The sequence below is a fragment of the Lolium rigidum genome, chromosome 7 (genome assembly GCF_022539505.1).
Source record: "Lolium rigidum isolate FL_2022 chromosome 7, APGP_CSIRO_Lrig_0.1, whole genome shotgun sequence".
Taxonomy (NCBI): Eukaryota; Viridiplantae; Streptophyta; class Magnoliopsida; order Poales; family Poaceae; genus Lolium; species Lolium rigidum.
Genome location: NC_061514.1, coordinates 12391604 through 12412854, shown reverse-complemented (window position 1 = coordinate 12412854; position 21251 = coordinate 12391604). Strand labels below are relative to the sequence as shown.

Below are 21251 nucleotides of genomic sequence, written 5' to 3'. Positions count from 1 at the left end.
CACTTTAATATGTTCTACAACACGTACATTACCGTGGGATATTTGGATCCCTATTGTGTATCCTTAAGTACATGCATGATTTCATCTTTTTCTTGCTGCAGTCAAGTTTTGGCCTTGGGCTTTGATGAAAGGTTCCTCCGTATCTGGGAGTTTTACCTCATATACTCTGCTGCTGGTTTCAAATCACGAGCAGTTGGAGATTACCAGGTAGATATGTATATATATATGTACATGTACGTACGTTATTTCCAGACAGATGGAGATAATTTACTCCCCGTGGTCTTAAAAAGATGACATTATGGAAATCGGCATGGTCTCCGGCTCAAATATAGTAGTCATCAATTTCCACTGTAGCAAATCATAAAACTTGAACGGAAGTGATTTCTTGAGAAAGACCTAAACATGTGATTTTCACATATCAAATCAAAACATTTTATAAGATATGAATGGTCAAATTTTTAACAAAATTTATGTCCGAACCTTACCCTTTTTATGGAAAAGGAGGTCGTACTCCAGGTACTGATTGTGATGCCTGACTGGCCGACGTATTGCGTGCAGGTTGTTTTCTCTCGTCCAGGCAACAGGCGGCTAGCCATGTCTTGATGGCTAAAGACATTAAGACAACATATCCTTCTCCGTTCATCTGTCGAACTGCTACTTCTCGATAGCCTAAGAACTTCTAATAAGTCAATCCCAGAATGGTTCGTTCCCGGCAGCCTAATCACGTGGTTTGGTCATCTATCCTCTAGCTTGTTTTAATCATGCAGTGTTCAGTTCTTTGTGACAGTGTATTGTTATCTTTCAATAAAGATGTACCATGTGTGCATGTGCACGCGTATGCAAGTGCTACATTATATATAGCCTGGTTACTAGAATTTGGGAAATGTATGGATGAAAGTGGTCCGTTGCTTTCATATCTATCAGAAACAGTTGATGTCCTGTTTCTACTTTCTGATCTATTATTCTTTTTTTAGTTAAGCACCGTCACCTTTATTCAAAAGATGATAACCTATCCGATTGGACAGGCCCAATCAGGGATTAGTTCAAAGGAAGCTACTTCCGAAACTAAAGATAAGAATGTTTTGCAGACACATGTGTTGCCTTATTAGCCTCTTTATGAACAAAAGCAAATTTATCTGAAGAGTTGAACTGATTTCTCCCGTCTCGTTAAACACTTGCCACAAGCCAACTTCTTCCCTTGTCCTGAATGTTATTGCTATACTATAGCTTGACAATCCGTCTCCAAGACCAGCCTCGGATCCCCTTCTCTGCAAGCAAAAGACCATCCCTAGGGCAGCTCGCTTTGTTTGCTCTGCTTGTTCTTGCAAAATGAAGGAAAACATCACCCCGACGTCCTTTAATTAATCATATTTCTCCGGAGGATTGTATCTTGCACACAACACAGGAACCCAAGCGAGACATTAAACACCATGAAGAAAGCTATATCCTCTTGGGGGAAATCGCGGCCGAATGAAGCGACAAAACATGTGCATGCTGGCTGCAAATACACTGGAGTGACTTTGTCAGAGGAGCAGCTTAAATACGCTGAGAAAAAAGTAAAAGAAGCTGGCTTAGAGGTTAGTTCTATGTTACTCCCTCCTTTACACAAGACCTGTCCAGTTTACTAGTTTAGCAGTAATTAATCACCATTCCACCATATGTGTTCATTGATAAAGTTTAGTGCGAGTATTTTGGCTTTTTTATCCTCCAGACCTCCACCCTTTACTTGGGTAGGGTGAAAGTGTAGCTAACAATTCTACTGTCAATTGTTTTTATATTTTAGGAGCACATAACTTTTCTGCTGTGTGACTACCGTAAAATGCCACCTTGCAAGTATGACGCAATCATAAGCTGGTAAGTATTACTAACACTATTATGGATGTGCACTGTGACTTGGACAATACCCGTGTTTACATAATCCTCTTCTGTAAATTAAATCAGCGGTATGATCGAACATGTTGGCCATGAATACATGGACGAATTTTTTGCCATCTGTGAGTCTCACTTGGCTGAAGATGGCATATTGGTCCTCCAGGTTAGTACTGCAGGATAAATATCATTGTCAACACCTAATCCACACAAGTCCTTAGTTAGGTTTACACGATCACGAACTAACCTTTATCTGCAAATACATACTTGTGCGTCCAGTTCATCTCAATTGCAGAGGAACGGTACGAGCAATACAGAAAAAGGCCAGATTTCATAAAAGAATACATATTCCCTGGCGGCTGCCTTCCTTCTTTGGCACGTGTAATGGCTGCCATGACCTCGGCATCAAGGTTCTGGTACGTTTCACATCAATCGATCGATGTTTGATTAATTGGTTACTTCATGCATGGTCATGGATGAATCTAGGCCGGCTTATTAATTACACTATCCCTAATGTTGTAGCATAGAGCATGTGGAGAATATTGGGCCCCATTACTACACAACTCTGATACACTGGAGGGACAACTTCATTGCCAACAAAGAGTAAGTATATAGTACATTCAATTGAATGCTCTTGTTACAGTTGTGACGATTATACTGTTATGGTTGATTACTCAGTTAGTAGTATTAATTTCTTATCGCTTTCTTTTTCTTGCTGCAGTCAAGTTTTGGCCTTGGGCTTTGATGAAAGGTTCCTCCGTATCTGGGAGTTTTACCTCATATACTCTGCGGCTGGTTTCAAGTCACGAGCAGTTGGAGATTACCAGGTAGATATGTATATATGTGTACATGTACATACGTTATTTCCAGACAGATGGAGATAATTTACTCCATCTTGTCCTAAAAAGATGACATTATGGAAATCGGCATGGTCTCCTGCTCAAATATAGTAGTCATCAATTTCCACTGTAGCAAATCATAAAACTTGAACGAAAGTGATTTCTTGAGAAAGACCTAAACATGTGATTTTCACATATCAAATCAAAACATTTTATAAGATATGAATGGTCAAAGTTTTAAACAAAATTTATGTCTGAACCTTCCCCTTTTTATGGAAAAGGAGGTCGTACTCCAGGTACTGATTGTGATGCCTGACTGGCCGACGTATTGCGTGCAGGTTGTTTTCTCTCGTCCAGGCAACAGGCGGCTAGCCATGTCTTGATGGCTAAAGACATTAAGACAACATATCCTTCTCCGTTCATCTGTCGAACTGCTACTTCTCGATAGCCTAAGAACTTCTAATAAGTCAATCCCAGAATGGTTCGTTCCCGGCAGCCTAATCACGTGGTTTGGTCATCTATCCTCTAGCTTGTTTTAATCATGCAGTGTTCAGTTCTTCGTGACAGTGTATTGTTATCTTTCAATAAAGATGTACCATGTGTGCATGTGCACGCGTATGCAAGTGCTACATTATATATAGCCTGGTTACTAGAATTTGGGAAATGTATGGATGAAAGTGGTCCGTTTCTTTCATATCTATCAGAAACAGTTGATGTCCTGTTTCTAGTTTCTGATCTATTCTTTTTTTTAGTTAAACGTCGTCACCTTTACTCAAAAGATGATAACATATCCGATTGGACAATCAGGGATTAGTTCAAAGGAAGCTACTTCCGAAACTAAAGATAAAGAATGCTTTGCACAGACACATGTGTTGCCTTATTAGCCTCTATATGAACAAAAGCAAATCTATCTGAAGAGTTGAACTGATTTCTCCCATCTCTTTAAATACTTGCCACAAGTCAACTTCTTCCCTTGTCCTGAATGTTATTGCTTTACTCCAAGACCAGCCTCTGGATCCCCTTCTCTGCAAGCAAAAGACCATCCCTAGGGCAGCTCACTTTGTTTGCACTGCTTGTTCTTGCAAAATGAAGTAGAACATCACCCCGACATCCTTTAATTAATCATCATATATCTCCGGAGGATTGTATCTTGCACACAACACAGGAACCCAAATGAGACATTAAACACCGTGAAGAAAGCTATATCCTCTTGGGGGAAATCGCGGCCGAATGAAGCGACAAAACATGTGCATGCATTTGAGAATAGAAGGCACCACTGAATCAGACACTCCCATCAAAACATCCCAATCACTTTAGCTCAAGTACCTACACATGCTCTTGATGTCAATAGTTCTTTCGTGCTCTTCATCCATGTCATCGATATCATCACCAAGGTAGTAAGAAAGAGATAGATCATCATAATCATCGCACGAAGAAAACGGAGAAGTGCAACAGCTATCAGGATCGGATGGCAGAAGGTACTCATAGTCATCCACGTTGATCCTGGCTAACTTGGCTCCTAGGTTTTCATCCATCTTGATATTCCAGCAATCGTGCATGTTAAGATACTCTAGATGATGACAGTTGTCGAGGTTAGTTGTCAAGCCTTCATTGTCGATTTTATCATTGACAATATGCAAGGAACGCAACCCACACATTCTAGCAATTGCACGAGCTTTCCGGTCATCCTTAGGTTCAAAATTCCAGTGATTGACAAGTCTAAAGTGCTTCAAGCCAGGGCACGCTCCCGCCACAAGTTCGAGAACTTGTGTGCGATCTAAGCACCATGAAAGCTCAAGCTCCTCAAGCAGAGAAAGCTTTTTGATTGTGTTTGCAAACCCTTGGTCGGAGATACAGTAGCAGTTAATGAGATGAAGGCTCTTCAGTAAGGGGGCCCTGCATGATATGATTAGCTCTTTAGTAAACTCTTTCTCTTTGTTGAGCAGAAATGAAGACATGGAATTAACAACGGTCTGATGTAAAAGAGTAGTTCAGTGTGAAGCAGAACCAAAACGTCATATGCATAAGGTTGATTTCACCGTGTAATTCAGATAAAGCAGAGGAAATATTAGTTGCAATTTAGCATGAACAACCAAACAATTGGATACGTGGCATCAAACCATAAGCGGGGTTAGGGAAGAAGAAGAAGACCTTACTGGTCAGCGAGGAGGACGAAGTGGTCATCGTGGAGGTGCTCGCCGAAGAAGGTATGGCACTGCCCCGCGCTGAGCCGCAGGGCAGCCCGCATGATACTCCTGAGGCCGACTCGCCAGTTGAAGGGTGGAATATGATGAAAATCACGCAGGTCAATGCGTCGCCACAGCTCTGGCTCCTCTCGCGCGGCGCGGCGCCAGGAGCGGCACACCGCCGCCACGCCGCCGATCAGGAGCTCCGTGTGGTCCAGCCTGTGGAGGATGCACGAGATCGCGTCCGCGGGCAGCTCGGCCCAGTCCCTCCCACACGGCAGCTCCATGTGGCTTGAACACGGAGACGTGAAACGCCGGGGCTTTCCTGGCTCGCCCCCGTCGACTCGCCGGCGGAGGCGGTGATGACGATGACCGCATCATGTGGAGCGCGCGGTATCGAGGCAAGGCCGTAACGACTTGGTAATATGGACTGTGGCGAGCGGTACGTGTGTACAGGGTCGGTGTCGGTTTCCTCGCAGACATATGGGCGCTTCGTCTGTTGCCATTGCCAGGCAGAAGTTTTTGTGGGCGCGCTAACCTACACGCAACGCAAGGGCCTCCGTAGATCCACACATAGTCCGTAGTTGATTTGATGTTGTTTAAGCCCACGAGGCGGCCCAGGCTGATCCGTTCGGCTCCCAGCTTAAGCCCTCCGATACAACTGTTTGACAGTCCACCACCGAAAGGAAGCAAATACAGTAAGCGAAACGGGAAGAAGCGAAGTGCGGATCGAGACACGGTTGGCTACTCAAGTCGTCTTTTCCTTGTTTGACCTCCTTGTTTCGCTCGCCCTCTCAGATTACTTCGCGTCTGGAAACCAAAGCTTTGTTTGTCGAGTTTATCATTGACAATTCCTTTCTTGCCTGACCGACGCAATTAAAAACAAAAAAATAGATCCAGACTTGCTGTCCTGCTCGCAAGATCCATCCATAAGAGGGCGCGCGCAGCTGCTGCAGGCCTAATTCTCGCAACATCCTTCCATTTTCGCATGACATTCCATCGCTCAGCTCATCCGTATCCTTCCATTCTGCTGCACGCGCACATCCATGCCATTATCTTACTCTCTCTCCCTCCATCTATAAAAATATAAATACATGCCTGAGGTTTCTCTAAATCTAGATACGTCCAGATTTACTCAAATCTCAAACATCTATTTATATATAGACACAGACAATATCTTACATTTGTATAAATTGTCAATATTACAGCAACAAAAACTGGACATCAAAAGTTCAAAAAAAAAAAACCATTTATTTACATAACAGCACGACATGAAGAATGAAACTGCCTACTCTCAAAGCTACAGCTAAACACTACTCTCTAAATTGGCCACTGCCTGCCTGCTTCTTTAACAGCCAATATTACAGACATATATATATGTAGTCCGTGAAAAACAAAAACACCTTCAGCTTCTCCACCAGACCATGACCATTACGACGCAACTCAGCGACTTCAATGTACAACCACTACTTTACACATCGACACCACCAGCGCCTGAGCTGACACGCCACATACAGCATCATCGACCAGGCCTCGCCATGCTTGTGCTCGGCTTCGCCACCATCAACAACGTTCTCCTGAAAGCCTACCCAGGCGCGCACATGTTCAAGTCGAACCCAAGAACACTAGGCCCGACGAGTGCGTGACGCCCACGTCCAAGTCCAACGCTGACACGGTGATCCGAATTCCAAACGATAGTATCTGTTCGTGTTTAAATTGGCATGTGGCCGGCAAGAACCGATCGCCCTCTCTTTTGGCCTCGTACACCAACGTTGTTGCCAAGCCCGGCCAGGGACGCCACGGCCGCCAACGCCGCTGCCAGGCTCAGGGTCGCCACGTCCACCAACGCCGCTGCCAGGCCCATAAATGCCGCGGCCACGTCCATCGACGCCATGGACGGAAATGCTGCGGCCACCGCCTTGTACATAGGTCAGCCCCAACTTACTGCGTCCGGGTGCGACATGCCGGTTGCTGCTGCCCGCCTCCGTGTCGCTGCTTCTGCTTCCGTGGGCGTCGCTGCTTCAGCTCCTGCCTACGTCGCTTCTTCTGCTCCCGCCAGCACTGCTGCCGCCTCCAGGAAAGTCGGCGTTCTCAAGGTCATGCTCCACACCATCTTGTGTTTTCAATCGACAACCCACATGAACAATCCAAATCATTTTTTGGCTGTGAATCGAGAAAGAAGATTTGTACCAGCATCGTTTTACTCCAACACGTGTGTGAATCTCTTCCCAGTTGATGATAGCCTCGTCAAGGTTGAGAGGAAGAGACATTGACATGGCCGGAGAGAGGAATAAATACTCTGTTTTGACATGGAGTGTGGTTTTAATCGTCGGTTCAGGGATTGCTTTAGGCTGGAGCTTTTCTCTTTTGAGCAACTAATGGCGCGTTTTTTCGGTTTCAAATTTGTATTCAAATTCCAAATATTGGGTTAAATGTTTACATAGTTTGACTTTGACTAAAACTTATAAGCACATATTTAGGAACCACCTAGACCAAGATTTTCGGTTGAGGGATTGTTTTAGGCCGGAGCTTCTCTCTTTTGAGCAACTAATGGCACCTTCCTTTTTTTTCGCTTCCAAATTTGTACTTTAAATTCCGCTTGATGCAGGCATCGGGCAAAAGAACCTGGAACCAACCTGGAAATGTTGAATACTGGCCCCCAAAAAACCTCCGGCTTGGCGAACCGAAAAAATCCCAGACCTTCCCCGCAAAAACAAAAAGCATACATACTACTGTGGCATGCAGGCAAAATAAAAAAGGAAATAAAACTGGTCAAATGTAGCCCCCGGCAAAAAAAGTGCATACGTATCACTCCTACAGGCTGACTCAGGTAAAACAGACTGAAACCGGCGTGGAACTGCTTAAAACCGGTCCAAACTAACATCTGGCGAGGCAAACCGAAAAGACCAGCCTAACTGTGGCATGATGTGAGGCAAACCGGGCAAAACAAGCCTAATTCCTGCCTATATGGGCCTGAACCTCAAATGAACGAGCAAAAGAGAGCAGGGGTAGATGGGTCCACATGTGGATATAAAACATGCATGGACCGCCCCAAAGAATGCATCTAGTTGTTGAACTGCTTCCTACCAGATTAGCTTGGCCCAAAATGAACAACATGGCCCAATAGTGGAACAGAGGTAGCATAGGTGGTTTAACGGTTGAAGCATTGCAATGTTTAGTCCCACCTTGCTAGTCTAGAGAAGTTTTGACCACCTTATAAGGGAGACATTTTATTGTCTTCTAGATAGTAGTAACAAGATGAAAGTATAGATCAATAGCGCGTGCGCTCGCGTGAATATTCGCGACTTAAGACTTTTTTGGGTTATGCTTTATGGACACCTCTTATATGGAAACGTCCTCTCTGTGTTTCTGTAGTAATTTGTGTTAAGTACTCCATCTTTGTCTTTTGACCTGGATTGTGGTCCATAACCAGCTTCACGAGCTTGTTGAATTTGGCAACACAATGTTTTACTGTTAACTTGGTTAGGCCTAGTTATAAACTTATAATCTCTATACTAATCCATCTTACTTAAGTATTCTGCAGGATTGTTGTTTTACTTCATTTATGCAATATCGTGTTAACAGATTGTTGTTTGCAGGCCTTTCCCACCAATTCCTAATCTAGAGGTATCGGATGTGGTTGTTCAGAAAGCTGCAGATCGGGCTCTTGTATGGATAAACAGGTTGTTGGCTGTTGGCCATGATATTGCCATCAAGAGAGATAGGACAGTTTTTATACAGGTGTCTCTCTTATACACACATACCTCTTTCTGTCTGTGCACGTTCTTACTTCCACACCCACACACACGCACATTTCTCTCTATACTTGTACCTAATGTATGATATTGCTGTACCTAATGTATGATCTTGTCTCATGTTCTGCTCGGCGCAAAAGGTTATACTAGCTCTATGGGTGGTTTCATGTATTGGAATGCTCTTCAACTTCTTTACGCTCATTTACATTGGTGAGTTATAGTGAATTTGCTTCCTTGTGATGCCCCATGGATTTCTTGTATTTGGATCTGCTATTCTTTCATGATAGATTGATAGTTCTTGCATATATATACTAAGCCTATGTTGTTTTGGCTTTTTTCTAGGAGCAATACTTTCTCTGTTGGTTCCCCCGTTCTATGAGAGGTACCAGGATCTTGTTGATGAAAAGGTTGGTTTAGCACACAAGGTTCTGTCAAGGCACTTCGATACCATCATTAGCAAGACCGGACAACCAGACAAACAAAAGAAGGCTGAGTAAGAAATATGCAAGGTCCATTTTGGTGAGTTCTTACATCAACTTGATTTTTTTCACATGTGCTAGCTATATACTTCCTCTGCTATTTCAAAGTGGACTAGATATGGACCAAAATGAGTGAACCTACACGGTTACACACTAAAGCACGTCTAGATACAAGCATTTAGAAAAAAAGCTGAAAGGTCTTACATTAGTGAACAGATGGAGCTATAAATTCAGTGATCCAATCTAATTGCTTCTAAGTTATTCATCTAAAGTATATTTGTGGATGTAGTTAACACTATGTGTGACTGGCATTTGTACAATGTCTCTTGGGATCATAAGTTTGTGCAATGGTTAAAAAAAACCAAGAAGGTGCTCTAAAAGGGAATTCAGTTGCCATTGCTTTGTAGTTTCTGGTCAAATCTATGGACATCAGGCATGAGAAGTGAAGTGATGAAGGGTTATAAAAAATGTGGGGCCTAGAGAGTAGAGACTAACATGTAATTGATGGAAGTATTTGAACTTGTTTGGGGCATAATGCTGTCTACTCTTCTTGAGTGGGCTTCTGTGACATGATTAAGTTGAAGGAAGAGGTGCAATTAGTCAGTTCTAAAATTGAATAAAACTGTCTATTGTTGGTTCTGAATATATGAAGAATCATGTTGGTATATCTTTAAGTTATTAACATCGATCAGTCGTGTGGCCCCAAAAATTATTAAGTAGCTGTATGACCGTAACTTGTGCTGCTGACTTAGTTTTTTTTATCCATTATGATACTCTTACCAGTGTAGCTTCTCTGGGTAGTCAGTTAGTCACATATCGTCAGAGAAAATTTTAACGAATTGCCACCACCAGTTATTTTGCGCAAAATGCAAGTCTGGCTAGTCCATCAAACCAGTGTTGTCTGAAACTAGATTCCTCAGTCCTTCGAAACCGTGTTGGTTCTTTCAAGTTTCTGCTCCATTTTAATCTTCTGGTAAACATTGCTCATTTCTGTTTATGAACCCATATATCACAATTTTAGGTGTTTTATTATTATTGAGTTTTCTTCTCGTCTTTCCAGAAAGATTTGTCTGCTGGATAAAGTAATAGGAAGCCTTATGCAATTTATTTGTGGTTTACAGAATTGCATTGTTTTATGCAAGATATCTGAATCCAATTTGTGTGCTATTCAAATAAAACGATGAAAGATGTAGTTAACAGCATTGCTTGCCCGTACTTCAATCCTAGTGACAGCATGTGAACCATTCTGAATACATTCAATTGCGCTCACTGATACAGGTGCATGTTTCTAATGTTACTCTCGAAATGGCAAGTTTTCATTCAGTCATATGTAATTTATAAATGTTCTGAAATATCATAATCGTTCTCCTGACAATTGCTATGGTTCTTAATCATGTTTTTTTTCTTCTTCTTGATTATCAGGAAGATCTTCAGTTGTCTAGTGCAGTTGGCCTCATCCTCAGAGTCTCCATACCCGGGAACCATCACTGAAAGTACTTATGGATATCCAGGACGTAATGCTTGACTGCTGATACGTGTGTTTAGATGATGCTCTCGATATGAGAAATGTAATGATTTGTATATTTTTTCCATATGAACATGAAACATGCAGAGGTTTACCATGGGCGCACCTTCGTACCTTTTCTCTCAATGTCACCCCCTCAACCTGTATGTGGGGTACTGTTGCTAACATATGCAAATGTGGTCTCAGCGCGTGCCTTTGATTCTAATTGTTTGTTCCGTAGATTGTAACAAACGAATTGGGGGATGTTGACCTTGGCAGCTTATTGGGCATCAACCTGTTATTTGGCATGTTCGTCGTGTTAAGTCACCTTTAGCTTGTCAGTATCAGGTCGCATCAGGATTTTGAAACCAATATGGGTAGTTGTCCTGGAAAGGTACCATACGTAGCTGGGGTATTCTATATTGTATATTTTATAATACATTTGCAATGCGTGCTCCCCGTGGTTGAACTTCACAGCACTTTTTGAACAAGCAATCATGGCTCACTAGATTAATCCAAAGATATATCCAGCTCAAAGGTCGTTAACTGACGACATATTTATCTATCGTTCATACATGCTTTACTGTGGAAAGCTTTCCAGTTGTTCAACAAAAAGGTTCCTCAATTTGTTGTCTTTGTTTGTCTTTACACATATTTCAGTTATATTTTTGGTAGGATGCTGGGTGTTTGTGACGGTTTGGTAGTAGTATGATGGAGGCAAAGCAGCAACTAACAATTGTCGTGGAGTGCCAGATACTACCTACGAGTATCAGTGTCAATAGCTCAGCATTAGGGGACGTCAATTAGCAGTCCAAACTTCCAACTATGACATCTATCCTGGGTGGGGACTGCCGTAGCATAAAAACCTTGATGCCACTTGTGTGGGTTGCCAAATGTAGGGTCCTTGGCAATAAGAAATGAGTGCCTCCTAATCCACTATATGGGAGCAGTTTGCATATCGTCAGGAGCTTTCTTGTTTAGCTAAAGTTTTGCAATGTATAGTACTGTATTTCTTTCTGGGTGAGGCATCTTTATTTTGTTTTGTTTAGAGTACTGAGTCCCACATGCCGATATCTGAGAAGCATCGGTATCCCACATTGTGATTTGTGAAGGAGTAGCTTGTTAGTGGCTCCAATCATGCTAACAAGAACAAAGCAATGAGAACAAGTGCACACACAGCATTATCATGTAGCTGCCCTTCTGCGGTGCCAACCTTTCTGCAGACGACATTGCTTTCCTCACTGACCATGGAACTCGTCAGGTCAAAAATATTTGACCACATTGTAGCTAGCCATTGCACTTAAATTGTAGTACTCCCTCTGAAAAGGATGTCACGAATTTGTCTAAATTTAGTTGTATCCAGTAGACATCATTTATTACATTAAAATTCAGATAAATCTATGATATCCTTTTCAAAACAAAGGGGGTGGAATTTTACATGGGTTCTACCCGGTCACCGGGGGAGATTCCGTTAGGATGGAGACGGTGCCCGATCATGTTCATGCCATAGGTTTCGTTGATGCACTCTGCTCTGCACTCCACGCTTCTGCTCGTAGTTCTTCTCCTACCGCCGACGAAGACCAGGTAACCGCCAACCCCACTACCGTCTGTGGCACTTGAACTTCTCTCGTTTCCCACCTCTTTTCGTTTCGCCTTCGTTAAGCTATATTCACTCGTGCCCACCTCCAATTGTACGTGTATATACGTACTCGTGTGTCGTTGCTGCTTGCGTATCGCTCCATGGCGCCAGCCACAGCCCCGCCTCTCTCTTCTTATACCCGCCGGCAGCCGCCATTATCCAGGGACGGGAGAAGCAGAGCCGTGTCGACAATGGCGGTTCGAGTGCCAAACCATGCACTCGTTCTTGCATTGGTGGTTGTGCTTGCCACGGCGCACGGCGTAGCGAGTGCAACCGAGAGCTCCAGCCGCACTCGATCTGCTGAAGGGACGAGCGGCGGCAATGCGCCATCGACGACGGTGTCGCTGGTAGGGTGCAGGTGCGCGCCGTCGCGGTCGTCGACGGGGTCGCTGAAAGGCTGCCCATGCTCGCCGCCGCCTCCGCCGGCGTGCCCGCCTCCTCCACCACCACCTCCTCCCCCTCCTCCGCCTGCGTGCCCACCACCTCCCCCACCGCCTCCACCAGCGTGCCCACCGCCGCCTCCGCCGGCGTGCCCGCCGCCAGCGCCGTCGCCGGAGCCGTGGGACGACTTCGAGAACGAGAAGCTGAAGGCCCTCTACCCGGTGATCCACGCGTTCAAGCGTACCATCACGTCGGACCCGCTGGGCGTGACGGCGACGTGGGTGGGCAAGGACATCTGCGCCAGCCACAGGAACGGCACCGCCTACAAGGGCTTCTACTGCGACTTCCCGCCCGACGCCAACACCACGCTCACCGTCGCCTCCATCGACTTCAACGGCTTTCACCTCTGCGCGCCCACTCTGGCGGGCTTCATCGACGCGTTCCCGGACCTGGCCCTCTTCCACGCCAACTCCAATAACTTCTCCGGCGACCTCCCTGACCTCACCCACCTCCGCTACTTCTACGAGCTCGACCTCTCCAACAACGCCTTCTCCGGCGCCTTCCCGGCCGCCGTGCCGCCCCTCGGCGGCCTCCTCTTCCTCGACCTCCGCTTCAACGGCTTCGCGGGCGAGGTGCCGCCCCCGGTCTTCGGCATCTCCGTCGAGGCCCTCTTCCTCAACAACAACGGCTTCTCCGGCCGCATCCCGGACACCTTCGGCAGCACCACGGCGCAGTACCTCGTGGTGGCCAACAACCGGTTCACCGGCCCGATCCCTAAGTCCATCTTCAACGTCTCCGGCACGCTCTCCGAGGTGCTCTTCCTCAACAACGACCTCTCCGGGTGCCTGCCGTACGAGATCGGGCTGGTGGAGGGGCTCACGGTGTTCGACGCCGGGGGCAACCGGATCAGGGGCCCCATCCCGCTCTCTTTCGGCTGCCTCGCCGACGTCGACGCGCTCAACCTCGCCTCCAACCAGCTCTACGGCCACGTCCCCGACGTGCTCTGCTTGCTCTACAAGACCGGCAAGCTCACCAACCTCTCGCTGTCGGACAACTACTTCCACTCCGTCGGCTATCACTGTTTGGAGCTGGTGAGGGCTCGGGTGCTCGACGTGCGCCGGAACTGCATCCCCGGGTTCCCCGGGCAGCGGCCGCCATTCGAGTGTGCCCTGTTTTACGCCGACCCGAGAAACCACTGCCCCTTCATCCCGCACATCCCGTGCGACCTGCCGGGGTTCAAGCCGCCGGCCATTGCGGCGTTGCCGGCGGGGAAGGGCGTGGTGCATGGCTATGGAGAAGGGAGTGGCGGTGGGAACTGACGTGGCATGGTTAGGTGAAGTGCACATGACAAGAACAAAAGAGAAGGATCGATATAGTTTGATCTTTGATTATTTTTTAAAGTGTTTTTATGTCGTTCTGATCAGATGTTTGTGTTGCCTGACGAATAAGTTCAGCGTTGTAATTAAAGAAGATGGTGTTGTCACCCGAGAGTCTGCGAATCAAATAACTGCCTCATTCGCAAAAAAAAAAAAACTGCCTACCAATTAGCCAAGCCAGCTGGCACAGTCCAGCCGTGTTTTTTTTTTCTTCTTTTAAACATAAGGCCAAAGGCTCAGCTTTAAATTAATAAAGCCACAATGGCAGAGTTACAAAGTGCTGAAAACAGCTTACAAACATCAAGGACCAAACACACTAAAGATAACAAAGAACGCAACTTGATCTTGATGTCATCATCTAGAGGGAGAGGCAAAGCTTAGGAGAAGCAATGCCGTGCAGCTCGCCACCGGAGAGCCCTGCCGACATCAAGTCTTGGCGCAACGCAGCCAGCCTACCATCCGCCTCCACCTCCGAAGAAGGCCCCAACCTTCTCACCCTGGATCGTAGGGCGTCGAACCATCAGCAGGCGGAGTAGCTCACCCTAGAGCACGCAAGAGCACCTGGGCAGGGTGCCAAGGACCATCGCCAGACAAGGTCACCGCACGCAAAGAACAACGAGCATCGCCACCGGCCACCTCACCGGCACCCCAAAAGACTTCAGCTTCCAGACAGAGCTCGCCGAAGGAGAGACGGAAAACGCCGCCACCAGCAGACCAAAACACACACGCAGAACGCCCACCTCCCGCCGTCCCAAGGCGACGTCTCCAAGGAGAAGAACGACGCCGGAGCGCCGCCCAATCCGTAGACCTAAGGTTTTCACCCGGGCACAAGGGGAGGGTGGGGGAAGGAGGATGTACCTCGGCATCGCCTCCAAGAAGGATGACGGCGTCCGAGACGTCGCCGACACCGTGGCCGGCCCGCCGGCCAAGGATCTCTCCCGGCCAGAGCCCCCGAACCTGCCACCCCAACAAAGCCCGCGGATCCGGCGAGGACGCCAGGCTCCATGGCCTTGGGGTGGGAACTACGCAGCCTCCGGCCGCCGACTTCAGATCTGACGCAGGGTCGACGGGGCAACCACCGCGCCGTGAGCTCCCTCCTCCACCTCCACGCCACCCACGCGACCATGGAGGCGGTCTCCAGCACCAGCCAGCGCCCCCCGCCGCCAGGTCCCAAGCCGCCCTCACCTCGCAGAGGCCGACGCCTCAAGTGCCCAAGCCCCCACCAGAGCGGGCGTCCGTCGACCACGCCCTGGCCCCGGCCGCTCCGGAGGAGCAGATCGAAGCAGGGTCGTCTCCCGCCCGGCCGCGCCGGCACCAGCAAGCCTCGCACGGCGTTCCTCCTCCGATCGCCGCGCCAGGAGCCGAGAGCTTAAATCCCCGCCGCCCCCTTCACCGGCGTCGCAGCCTTTGACCGGCGGCGTCTCGGGGGACGACGAGGAGGAGAGGTGTGGCTGGGGGAGGCGGCGGCGGGCTAGGGTTTCGTCCCCCCGGTCGCCAGGAGGAGGCGACGCGGGGGTGCGAACCGTTCTGTTTTTTTTGCTTCTGCCTGCTAGGTTTATTTTCTGCCCTTTTGCTAACTGTCGGTTAGCCAAGAAACAAGCTAGCGTTCAATCCTTCGATGGTTTAGCCTTCCATGGCTTGCTAGCGGGCTGTAGTTGGTTTAGGCTTTTATATTTCAGGCGTATGAGCAGCCTGCTGAACTGAAGACGGACCAGATCACCAGAGTACGCGTTGTAGTATCTTCCATTGTTTTTTTGTATTTTTTATTTGATGTTTATTTTATGAATTTTATTGTGGTGCTCGGTTAGTTTTTGTGTACTCCAATCGCATGTGGCTAATTATTACTATTTGAATGAGAAGAATCACGTTGATTGCTGTTTTTGTGCATCACGTGATGTTTCCCGATGAATCATGGCAGTTTTGAATCGACTCGTTTTTGGAAGCGGTTGGTGCTGGGATTATTTTCATATGCAATTGCGGACATATGTGCAATTGCGAAATTGCCCCTATAATATTTTTCTTCATATTTCTTTTATATGTAATTGCACATATGTATGCAATTGCGCATGTACATATGTATGCATACATAATTGCACATATGTATGCAATATGTACATGCAATTGCGAATATATGTGTAATTGCACATCTATATGTAATTGCATACATAAACATAATTTTTTTTAGAAACACAGTACAAACGTAGATGCTCATATACACGCGCATACACTTAACCCTATGAATGCACACACGCACATCCTACCACTATGAGCACCACCGAAAGATTGAGCCGGTGGATTGGATCTTGAAATTGACAAAGTCACCACGACCGCCTTGCTGTCGACGGGACGTCGCCTCCCACTGAATAAATATTTCGCCTTTATGAGACGCACAAATATGAAACCCAGGGTTTGAACTCTGGTGGCTAGGGATACAACCATCCTCCTAAGAGCATCTCCAGCCACGTCCCCCAAACGACGCCGGAACGAGCGTTCGGGGACGTGTTTCGTTCGTGTCGCGTTTGGGGACGTCGCTCCCCAACCGCGCACCCCAAACAAAATTTCAGATATTTAAAACTTAAGTGAATTCATTCAAACTTGCTATATATATTACATAGATTCGAACGAAATTCGATGAAATTTAAACTAAACCCTAACCTAGTAGTACTTGGGGCGGCTAGAGGTGCCGTAGTACTGGTGGAAGTTATACATGTCATCGGTGACGACCTCCTGCTTGCTGCGCTCGTCGGGCTCGTCCTTCACCGTGCCGTGATACGTCTCCGACGTATCGATAATTTCTTATGATCCATGCCATATTATTGATGATACCTACATGTTTTATGCACACTTTATGTCATATTCGTGCATTTTCTGGAACTAACCTATTAACAAGATGCCGAAGAGCCAGTTCTTGTTTTCTGCTGTTTTTGGTTTCAGAAATCCTAGTAACGAAATATTCTCGGAATTGGATGAAATCAAGACCCAGGGTCCTATTTTTCCACGAACCTTCCAGAAGACCGAAAGGGATACGAAGTGGGGCGACGAGGCGCCGCCACCATAGGGCCGCGCGGCCAGAGGGGGGCCCGCGCCGCCCTATGTTGTGGGCCCCTCGTCAGCCCTCCGACTCCGCCCTTCCGCCTACTTAAAGCCTCCGTCGCGAAACCCCTGATGCGAAAAACCACGATACGGAAAACCTTCCAGAGACGCCGCCGCCGCCAATCCCATCTCGGGGGATTCACGGAGATCTCCTCCGGCACCCTGCCGGAGAGGGGATTCATCTCCCGGAGGACTCTACACCGCCATGGTCGCCTCCGGAGTGATGAGTGAGTAGTTCACCCCTGGACTATGGGTCCATAGCAGTAGCTAGATGGTTGTCTTCTCCTCATTGTGCTTCATTATTGGATCTTGTGACTGCCTAACATGATCAAGATCATCTATCTGTAATACTCTATGTTGTGTTTGTCGGGATCCGATGGATAGAGAATACCATGTTATGTTAATTATCAAGTTATTACATATGTGTTGTTTATGATCTTGCATGCTCTCCGTTATTAGTAGAGGCTCTGGCCAAGTTGATGCTAGTAACTCCAAGAGGGAGTATTTATGCTCGATAGTGGGTTCATGCCGCATTGACACACGGGGAGTGACGAAACCCCTAAGGTTGTGTTGTGCTTGTTGCCACTAGGGATAAAACATTGATGCTATGTCCGAGGATGTAGTTGTTGATTACATTACGCACCATACTTAATGCAATTGTCCGTTGCTTTGCAACTTAATACTGGAAGGGGTTCGGACGATAACTCTGAAGGTGGACTTTTTAGGCATAGATGCGGTTGGATGGCGGTCTATGTACTTTGTCGTAATGCCCAATTAAATCTCACTGTACTTATCATGACATGTATGTGCATTGTTATGCCCTCTCTATTTGTCAATTGCCCGACTGTAATTTGTTCACCCAACATGCTTTTATCTTATGGGAGAGACACCTCTAGTGAGCTGTGGACCCCGGTCCATTCTTTAATACTTGAAATACAAATCTGCTTGCAATACTTGTTTCTACTTGTTTTCTCTGCAAATAATCATCTTCCACACAATACGGTTAATCCTTTGTTACAGCAAGCCGGTGAGATTGACAACCTCACTGTTTCGTTGGGGCAAAGTACTTTGGTTGTGTTGTGCGGGTTCCACGTTGGCGCCGGAATCTGCGGTGTTGCGCCGCACTACATCCCGCCGCCATCAACCTTCAACGTGCTTCTTGGCTCCTCCTGTTTCGATAAACCTTGGTTTCTTTCTGAGGGAAAACTTGCTGCTGTGCGCATCATACCTTCCTCTTGGGGTTCCCAACGAACATGTGAAATACACGCCATCAAGCATATTTTCTGGCGCCGTTACCGGGGAGATCAAGACACGCTGCAAGAGGAGTCTCCACTTCTCAATCTCTTTACTTTTTTTTTTGTCTTGCTTTATTTTATTTACTACTTTGTTTGCTGCATTATATCAAAACACAAAAAAATTAGTTGCTAGTTTTACTTTATTTACTTGTCTTGCACTCTATATCAAAAACACAAAAAAATTAGTTACTTGCATTTACTTTATCTAGTTTGCTTTATTTACTACTTGCTAAAATGGCTACCCCTGAAAATACTAAGTTGTGTGACTTCACTAGCACAAATAATAATGATTTCTTATGCACACCTATTGCTCCACCTGCTACTACAGCAGAATTCTTTGAAATTAAACCTGCTTTACTTAATCTTGTTATGCGAGAGCAATTTTCACGGTGTTAGTTACGATGATGCTGCTGCCCATCTCAATAATTTTGTTGAACTATGTGAAATGCAAAAATATAAAGATGTAGATGGTGACATTATAAAATTAAAATTGTTTCCTTTCTCATTAAGAGGAAGAGCTAAAGATTGGTTGCTATCTCTGCCTAAGAATAGTATTGATTCCTCGACTAAATTCAAGGATGCTTTTATTGGTAGATATTATCCCCCTGCTAAAATTATATCTTTGAGGAGTAGCATAATGAATTTTAAACAATTGGATAATGAACATGTTGCTCAAGCTTGGGAAAGAATGAAATCTCTGGTTAAAAATTGCCCAACCCATGGACTGACTACTTGGATGATCATCCAAACCTTCTATGCGGGACTAAATTTTTCTTCGCGGAATTTATTGGATTCAGCTGCTTGGAGGTACCTTTATGTCCATCACTCTTGGTGAAGCAACAAAGCTTCTTGATAATATGATGATTAATTACTCTGAATGGCACACGGAAAGAGCTCCACAAGGTAAGAAGGTAAATTCTGTTGAAGAATCCTCTTCCTTGAATGATAAGGTTGATGCTATTATGTCTATGCTTGCGAATGATAGGACTAATGTTGATCCTAATAATGTTCCATTAGCTTCATTGGTTGCTCAAGAAGAACATGTTGATGTAAACTTCATTAAAAATAATAATTTCAACAACAATGCTTATCGGAACAATTCTAGTAATAACTATAGGCCATATCCTTATAATAATGGTAACGGTTATGCTAATTCTTATGGGAATTCTTACAACAATAATAGGAATACACCCCCTGGACTTGAAGCTATGCTTAAAGAATTTATTAGTACGCAAACTGCCTTTAACAAATCTGTTGAGGAAAAGCTCAATAAAATTGATATTCTTGCTTCTAAGGTTGATAGTCTTGCCTCTGATGTTGATCTTTTGAAATCGAAAGTTATGCCTAATAGGGATATTGAAAATAAAATTGTTACTACAGCAAATGCCATCCAAGTTAGAATTAATGAGAATATAAGATTAATGGCTGAACTGCGTGCTAGGTGGGATAGAGAAGAAAATGAAAAACTAGCTAAAGAGAAAAATGTAGCTAAAGTTTGGACTATTACCACCACTAGCAATGCTAATGATTCACATGTTGCTGCACCTCCTACTATTAATGGTAAAATAATTGGTGTTGGCAATGCTTCTACTCCTAGTGCAAAGCGCGCAAAATTAAGCTGAAGCTGCTAAAAGCTACTGAAACCGTATGCGTGATAAAACTGCTGAAATTTTTTCCAACCTTGGGGATGATAATCCCATTGCTTTAGATTGTAATGATTTAGATTTTGATGATTGCCACATCTCTGAAGTTATAAAGTTCTTACAAAAACTTGCTAAGAGTCCCAATGCTAGCGCTGTAAACTTGGCTTTCACAAAACATATTACAAATGCTCTCATAAAAGCTAGAGAAGAGAAACTAAAACTTGAAACTTCTATTCCTAGAAAGCTAGATGATGGTTGGGAGCCCATCATTAAAATGAGAGTCAAAGATATTGATTGTAATGCTTTATGTGATCTTGGTGCAAGTATTTCTGTTATGCCTAAAAAAGTCTATGATATGCTTGACTTGCCACCATTGAAAAACTGTTATCTGGATGTTAATCTCGCTGATAATGCTTAAAAGAAACCTTTGGGGAGAGTTGATAATGTTCATATTATGGTTAACAATAACCCTGTCCCTGTTGATTTTGTTGTCTTGGATATTGAATGCAATGCTTCTTGCCCCATTATATTGGGAAGACCTTTTCTTCGAACCATTGGTGCTACTATTGATATGAAGGAAGGTAATATTAAATATCAATTTCCTCTCAAGAAAGGTATGGAACACTTCCCTAGAAAGAGAATGAAGTTACCTTATGATTCTATTATTAGAACAAATTATGATGTTAATGCTTCATCCTTTGATGTTACTTGATATACACTTTCTGCGCCTAGCTGAAAGGCGTTAAAGAAAAGCGCTTATGGGAGACAACCCATGTTTTTACTACAGTATTTTTGTTTTATATTTGAGTCTTGGAAGTTTTTTACTACTGTAGAAACCTCTCCTTATCTTAGTTTTGAGTTTTGTTGTGCCAGGTAAAGTCTTTGATAGTAAAGTAAGTACTAGATTTGGATTACTGCGCAATTCCAGATTTCTTTGCTGTCACGAATCTGGGTCTACCTCCCTGTAGGTAGCTCAGAAAATTAAGCCAATTTACGTGCATGATCCTTAGATATGTACGCAACTTTCATTCAATTTGGGCATTTTCATTTGAGCAGGTCTGGTGCCCTAATAAAATCCATCTTTACGGACTGTTCTGTTTTGACAGATTCTGCCTTTTTATTTCGCATTGCCTCTTTCGCTATGTTGGATGAATTTCTTTGATCCATTAATGTCCAGTAGCTTTATGCAATG

The 21251-nt window shown here is 45.2% G+C and overlaps 2 protein-coding genes and 1 pseudogene across 2 annotated transcripts; all 3 read left to right on the top strand.

The window, feature by feature from the left end:
• Positions 1 to 1430: 1430 nt before the first annotated feature.
• Positions 1431 to 3091, top strand: LOC124670903 (tuberculostearic acid methyltransferase UfaA1-like). The gene is made up of 7 exons (XM_047207367.1): positions 1431 to 1577; positions 1784 to 1854; positions 1942 to 2035; positions 2149 to 2285; positions 2392 to 2472; positions 2591 to 2696; positions 3047 to 3091. The coding sequence occupies exons 1-7, from the start codon at positions 1431 to 1433 to the stop codon at positions 3089 to 3091; spliced, it is 681 nt and encodes a 226-aa protein (XP_047063323.1).
• A 2228-nt stretch (positions 3092 to 5319) lies between these two features.
• LOC124670902 lies at positions 5320 to 10769 on the top strand (annotated as a pseudogene).
• Positions 10770 to 12462: 1693 nt separating this feature from the next.
• On the top strand, positions 12463 to 13971 carry LOC124670901 (uncharacterized protein At4g06744-like). The gene has a single exon (XM_047207365.1). It carries the CDS (start codon positions 12463 to 12465, stop codon positions 13969 to 13971), a length of 1509 nt encoding a protein of 502 aa, XP_047063321.1.
• The last annotated feature ends 7280 nt before the right edge of the window (positions 13972 to 21251 follow it).